The sequence below is a fragment of the Triticum dicoccoides genome, chromosome 1A, assembly GCF_002162155.2.
Source record: "Triticum dicoccoides isolate Atlit2015 ecotype Zavitan chromosome 1A, WEW_v2.0, whole genome shotgun sequence".
Classification (NCBI taxonomy): Eukaryota; Viridiplantae; Streptophyta; class Magnoliopsida; order Poales; family Poaceae; genus Triticum; species Triticum dicoccoides.
Genome location: NC_041380.1, coordinates 590,643,595 through 590,650,929, shown reverse-complemented (window position 1 = coordinate 590,650,929; position 7,335 = coordinate 590,643,595). Strand labels below are relative to the sequence as shown.

The 7,335-nt window shown below is 44.0% G+C and overlaps 1 protein-coding gene across 1 annotated transcript; it reads left to right on the top strand.

Annotated features, from left to right (window-relative positions):
- Positions 1-2,066: 2,066 nt before the first annotated feature.
- On the top strand, positions 2,067-7,064 carry LOC119293533 (sugar transporter ERD6-like 4). Its single transcript, XM_037571988.1, has 17 exons — positions 2,067-2,551; positions 2,644-2,733; positions 2,903-2,962; positions 3,040-3,105; positions 3,832-3,897; positions 4,000-4,075; positions 4,193-4,257; positions 4,334-4,426; positions 4,622-4,702; positions 4,780-4,864; positions 5,189-5,235; positions 5,334-5,396; positions 5,474-5,533; positions 5,654-5,719; positions 5,803-5,862; positions 6,354-6,468; positions 6,561-7,064. Exons 1-17 carry the CDS (start codon positions 2,255-2,257, stop codon positions 6,671-6,673), a joined length of 1,503 nt encoding a protein of 500 aa, XP_037427885.1. The 5' UTR covers positions 2,067-2,254; the 3' UTR covers positions 6,674-7,064.
- Positions 7,065-7,335: the final 271 nt, after the last annotated feature.

Sequence of the window (7,335 nt, the reverse complement as noted above, 5' to 3'; positions counted from 1 at the left end):
GACCGCTGGGGCCTTGCCTCTCCTGCATTGAGAGCGCGACTGTCCGCAACACGTTCTTCATCCTCAACCTCTCCCTTAGCGCGGGAGGTGGCAGGAGGGGGGTGATTTCGATGGCAGTGAACGGTGAGGTGGCTAAGTCACCTTCTGGTTCCATTGGGTTGGGTGCCAGTGGCAGGAAAAGGTGGCGCCTATAGCGTGAGTGGGGAGTGCTCGAAATTATCTTGAGAAGTGGCGTCGGCTCAGTAAAAATGAGAGACTTGGTTACCAAGTCCATCTTTCTTGCGCCTTCTTCTTTTTGATGATGACATATCATTCCTACCTTTCCTACCTTTGCACATGTTGCCTTGTGATGCATAAGTCATCCACCGTCCACCGCCACTTCCTTCCTTCCTCTTCTCCTACTCATGCTTCGCTTATCATGTCTGACTAGTGACCACGATCAATGGTGCCAAAAGAGGGATGTTTACACCTCCACCAGGCTTTCCTAAACACAAGGAGCATTGGTGTAGCTCATCGTGTTGTTAGTTAACTTTTGGGGTTTTCCCCTCCCTCCACACATGTCCTTCGCTACTTTCTCCTCATTTCATCCCTTGATATTTCTTTCTTCATTCATTTATCCAGATCAGATGGTCACACAATGATCTGCTTACGGGTTAGATTATTCATTCATTTGTATTTTCATTGAGGTTGTAAATCACAATAATATTATCTATATCTATACCAATATAAAAGACCCAAGGGGCAGATTAAGGTAATCTCGGCCATCAAACTAGGCAAATCCAGTGACCTATATTGCTCCAATGATGAGCGCTCAATATGTTTAGTGTGCATTAATATTCTCCAGGCTAATTGCTCGTGCGTTGCAAGGGGTGCGTACTTAGTGGTTCGGTATCAATCTTGTTTGACATACACCTTACATTCGTCATAATCTAGATTTTTGTAACATTTAATTTGATGAAACTCATGGGAGTATGGGTAGGGGAAGGCAAGAAACATTTTGATTTAGTTGATATCTTGTAAAATTGAGTTGATTGAGTTATTGCATGATGTGGATTTGGGTCATAATAGATTTGCATCAGATTATTTCGAGTTATTATATTTATGTTGGTTTCTATTTTGTGCGGCATTAGTTGGGTTACCAAAAAACAACATGAAACCAACGGGGGAAGGGAAACATGGGAGGAAAAAAAGGCAGATGGATGGTGGAGACGACATAACTAACCCCCCTTTAATAGTACAGACTATCATGTATCAATAATATTCCCTCTCAAAAAATTAGGACCCTGATAAGTGACACATGTGTGACACAAACACATGGAAACTCCGGACGTTTTTTATGGCAAGTTTAGAGACGCGAGGATGTCAACTTAATTGTCAAGCATGACAACTTTCTTTTCCGGTGGTAAGTCTTAGTTTTTTGGGGTTTTTTGGATGACAACTTTAGTTGTAAAAAACACTAGGCGCGGATTGTTTCGTGTCACAACGTGTGCCACCTGTCACTTCAAGAAAATTATCAATACTTGTGCTAATCGTATAATTATTATTGCGCAAATAATATCCTACCTAGTCAATCCAATGATACAAATGATCTTGGCCAGCAAACCAGGTCAATCCAATGACCTAGATTGCTCCAATTTTTAGCACGCAATTAAACCATAGCAAACATTCAACATTAGTGGCAATCACATAATTAATGAGCACATAATATCCACCGAACATTTTCATGTAATTAATATAATACTTATTATCTTCGTCCGGAATTACTTGTCGCTGTATCTAGCACTATTTTAGCGAAAGATACATCCATTTGAGGACGGAGGGAGTATGTAATATCAACATGCAAATTGCAGGTACATATTTACTAGTAGTAAAAAATGGGCCGCGTATAGAAAATGAAAACAAAATCAGGCACTTTTGTATCACATTGATTCGTACATGCACCCATGAGATCCCACACGTGAGCGTTGGACGGTCAGAATTTTTTTGGAATTATAGAATCACAATAATAGCAGCAGGAAAGGCCCAAAACAGGTGGAAAGGTACGTCTCTCTCTCGCTTGTCTCCAGCTCACCATCTTCCGTCAGATCTCACGCTCGCACACAGCAAAACCGAAGAAGAAAACACAGCGACACTGTCCATCCTCCGTCCACAAAGCTCGCTCCTTTGCCCTCCTCCTCCCCCCAATCACGCCCGCGAATCGTGCCACGCACGGAAGCGAGCGAGCCAATCCGATCCGGGCGGCGGCGGCGGCGCGATGAGCTTCCGGGACGAGAGCGGCGGGGAGGACGGCAGCGGGGGCCGGTCGTCCTCGGCGTCCGACCTGCGCAAGCCGTTCCTGCACACGGGCAGCTGGTACAGGATGTCCGCCGCCGGCGGCGGCGCCATGGACCGCCTCGGCTCCTCCGCCTACGGCCTCCGCGACAGCTCCATCTCCGCCCTGCTCTGCACCCTCATCGTCGCGCTCGGCCCCATCCAGTTCGGCTTCACCTGCGGCTACTCCTCGCCCACCCAGGACGCCATCATGGCCGACCTCGGCCTCACCCTCTCCGAGGTTCTTCCCCGCGCGCCGCCTCCCGTCCCTCTTCTAGTCCTATGCTTCTTTGCCTCCATGGCCTTTGCTTTATGCCGTCTCCTTGCTCGCAGTTCTCTTTATTCGGATCCCTGTCCAACGTCGGGGCCATGGTGGGCGCCATTGCCAGTGGCCAGATCGCCGAGTACATCGGCCGTAAAGGGGTGAGGTTTCAATTCCCTTTGACCTCTGTCTGCTCCTGTGACCCACAATTGTACTGTCAGATGTACGGAGTATTGGATTCTCGGATCTGCTCCTGGAATTTTCTCATGGAACTTGATTCAGTCGTGCACTCACTGACTGACGATGCTCTCTGCTTTGTTGCTCCTGCAGTCTCTGATGATCGCCGCTATCCCGAACATCATTGGGTGGCTTGCAATATCGTTTGCAAATGTAAGATTGCTTAATTTACCCCTGTTATTTTTAGGGATGCTCGTCAGTTTAACTTACTTCTGAATTGTTCTGTGCAGGACTCCTCATTCTTGTTCATGGGCCGTTTGCTGGAAGGATTTGGGGTCGGTGTGATATCCTACACGGTCTGTATCCCTCTGCTCCTAACCTTGTAAACAAATTCACTCCAGAGTCCAGTCATGAATTGATAATTCGTTTGCTGTCTTAGTCAACTGGTTCTTAAGTTCACAAAAAATACAGTGCCAGCTCCCAAGTCCCAACACATGGGAGAGTAGACTGTATTTAAGCTTAACCAAATACCAAGTGTAAACAACAGTTGTATTTCCTATTCCGGGACATCAAGGGTGTAAAGATGTGCTGTTGCCTGTTGGTATGGCCTATGATATGGTAGCTTCCCCTGGCCTAATCATAATCCAACAGTATTTATCATCAGAGTAGCTTCTCTGTCTGTTCAGTCTCTGAACAGATAAGGATGAAAACATCAAACCCTTTTCTGGATCAAAATGAACTTATAATTAGCCTATAAGAGGAACTGAAAAGGCCGGTATTCTGTATCGACTTACAGCTGCGCAGCTGGGTTGTGATTTTGTGACTTACAACCTCTCTTTTTGCTGGGTATTGAAGTTGGGGATTTTCATGAATGCCATTGAACTTCAGTGTTACTTTGCATAAAAATAGCATATCTAGATATCATTTGAACTCGTGCATACTGATTGTTCTGAAGTTTATCGGATTGGGCGTTCACTGTTGAACAATATCTTATCCTTTAGGGGCACTCTAGCTGCATCCACTTGGATATTTTCATGCCCGACATTACTTTTCTGTCTGAAAATTTCGTTTCATGGTGTCAGGTGCCAGTTTATATAGCAGAAATTGCTCCACAAAACATGAGAGGAGCTCTTGGTTCGGTCAATCAGGTCAGCACTTGTATAAACAATAACATTTGATTTAGTGTAGTCTGTCTTCTGGTCTGACCATTTGCTTGCAAGTTTTAACCCTGCCCATAATTTCTTACGCAGCTCTCTGTTACAATCGGTATACTGCTTGCCTACACATTAGGCATGTTTGTTCCCTGGAGAATTCTTTCTGTTCTTGGTAAGATGGACAAATGATAAGATGTGCTGCTCGTCTAAATCAGCTTTTGCTAAGTTAATAGATTGGTTAATACAAAATATTGTCCTAACTCACTTATGTTGCATTCACATTTCTAAGGCATTTTACCTTGCTCAATCCTGATACCTGGACTGTTCTTCATTCCTGAATCACCAAGGTGGCTGGTAAGTGAAGTGATGTGTTGCATTATTTTTTGTTGACATGAACATAAGCATCTAAACAGAGCAACTGTTGTACCAGGCAAAAATGGGAAAGATGGAAGATTTTGAATCTTCACTGCAGGTCCTGCGCGGATTTGAAACTGATATCTCAGCAGAAGTAAATGAAATAAAGGTAACATGTAGTAACAGGGATCAATTTTGCTGCAATCATGTCATATGCAATGTACACATTGCTGGCAACTTTATGCTTTATGCTACACCTGAAAATATTTTTCTTTTAAGTAATATATAAGGGCCTGAAAATATTTTTCTTTTAAGTAATATATGAGGGAATGTAAACCTTTTTTTTTTACATTTTGCTACACAGAGATCAGTTGCCTCATCTAGGAGGCGGACAACCATACGATTTGCAGAGATCAAACACAAGAGATATAGTGTTCCTCTTATGGTTGGTAATTTGCATTAAATACTTTGCTTTAACACATCAATGTTCCTCTATTTGCTTACTGGTTTTCACTTGTTTAGATAGGAATTGGCCTCCTTATACTTCAGCAACTAAGTGGTGTCAACGGCATTTTCTTCTATGCTGCAAGTATCTTCAAAGCTGCTGGTATGTTCTGCATAATTTGACGAGGCTCTGCTTATTAAGCATGCTTGTGTGTAATAGTTTTCCTCACACATTTAATAACTCTACAGAAATACTGTGAACGTGCAATTGAACTAAATGGTAAATTCAAATGTTAGTAAGCATGCTGCACATCCATAGCAGTTTGATTGGGATATTTGGATCACTTGTAAAATGTAATGCTGCCCTGTCTGTATGTGATTTGTACTCGCAGGAAGCTCATATCGCAGTACTGAGCCTTAATATATCAGCAATAGCAATAGCTTGTATGTCATGTCTGATATCTTACAAAGTTCTCTTCCTAAACAGGTCTTAAAAACAGTAATCTCGCAACATGTGGTTTGGGGGCTGTTCAGGTATATTCATCTTATCGTTACATCCACATTGTGCCTATGAACTTTGTGGGATTGTGGGTTTGGTATTTGCGTACTTATTGGGATCTTTTCATTGTTAGGTGGTTGCTACTGGAATCACAACCTGGTTGACTGACAAAGCTGGTCGACGGCTACTTCTCATTGTTAGTTACATCACAAGACAAGTTTTTTTTTAAGATGAAAATATGATTTGCGTTGATTAATTTCTTTTACTTTCCAGATCTCTGCTACAGGGATGACAATCAGTCTTCTCGTTGTTTCTGTGTCATTTTTTGTGAAGGTAACTCCACTTAAAATGTTAATGGCATATGTAATGGTTTGTTGTGCAATTGTCTAATCTAGATCAATCAGTACTACCTGAGTTTCCCTCTGATATATTTTAGTGTCAATTCTGAAACAGGACAACATAGACGAAGCTTCTCATTTACACTTTGTGATGAGTATGCTTTCACTGGCTGGACTTGTGGTTAGTTTCAGTTCTGTCTATATACGTCTCTGCTTTATTGGTCAGAGTGAGCAGGTTTAATGCCTTGCTTTCTGCTACTGCAGGCATTTGTGCTTGCATTTTCTCTGGGCATGGGAGCCATCCCATGGATTATAATGTCTGAGGTATAGTCTGATCCTCCTTACTGCAAATATCTAGAAGTTCAATAATTACACTTACATCTATCTGATTTTATCTCTGTAGTTGTTACCACTATCATTTGCCACTTCTGTTCCTGTCTGAATATCCTCTATAGCCTCTCTTTTTTTTTTATCAATGAGCCGTCCTCGAACATGCCTTTTTACCTATGAAATGGAGCGAAACGCTGCAGTTGCAGTCGCTCTTGTGGTTTTGTCGACCAGCTGCTGCTTCAAGACATACAGGAAACTGCATTTTTTGTAATGTAGCCTAGATTACACTGACCGTAGCTGTACCTATCACTAAAGACTGCAACTACTGCTTTTAGCTTTAGCTGTACCATCACCAAAAACTGCAGTGGTTGCTTTGTGTTTCATATCTGTAGTTGCAAGTGACAGTGACAACTTACCTAGAGCAAACTTCACACTGAACATATCTAGAAATATAATAATGCGTCGTCCACATTGTGTCCCTACAGATTCTTCCTGTTAACATCAAGAGTCTTGCCGGAAGCACCGCCACCCTTGCAAACTGGATGACGTCGTGGCTCATCACGATGACCGCGAGCTTGATGCTAAACTGGAGCAACGGAGGTCAGTCTATTCCTCCCTCTCTGTCCCTCTACCTTCCTACCTCTTTTATGACACTGTGTCTTACCACGAACCATACGTCTTGTTTCAACCAGGAACCTTTGCTATATACGCGGCAGTGTCCATGGGCACCCTCCTCTTCGTGTGCCTGTGCGTGCCGGAGACCAAGGGGAGAACGCTCGAGGAGATTGCGTTCTCGTTCCGCTGAAGCCCGGAACCACGGCGCGTAGGGTAGACAGGCAGGCGGGCGCGCGTCGTGCTACTTGATGGCTGTTTCGGGTCAGGCCTCGGGCCTGGACCAGGTAGTCGCGCAGCCGTGTTTTTTGCAGGAGGGATATTTGTATCATGTGTTTGTGTAATAGTGTACTATCAGTGTACCATTTGTGTATGTGCAATAGAATGGGGAGGGGTGGAATGGGCACCCAACCCCCCCTTGCAGTCAGTCAGTCAGTCGGTCAGGGGAGTGTGCAGTAAGTAGAAGAGCAATTTGGTGGTCAGTACATTGGGTTTCATATATACAGCAGCAGCTGTGGCCAAAGGAATAATTCAGATGTAATGTCCAAGAATAAATTTTGAGCTACTTTCAGTGTGCTGCATTATGGCTGTAGACTGTAGTGTGCATGGCAGTTCCCAGAAACTATTGCCTGAAAGTCTTGTTGAGGAGAAAAAAAATGTTGTGCTGTCAGCTGTACATTTGGGCCGTCTCGTTGGGCTTAAGACACATATCTGCGCCCTTCTTCTTCAGCCAGCCCCCCACCGCCCCAGAAGTGATGGAGGCCCAGAGGAACCCGATGCTGGAGCGGCCCATCAATGAAGCCCTCGTTACTGCAGCTCTGGGTCTGGATCCTTCTTCCCTCCTGGTATACTGTC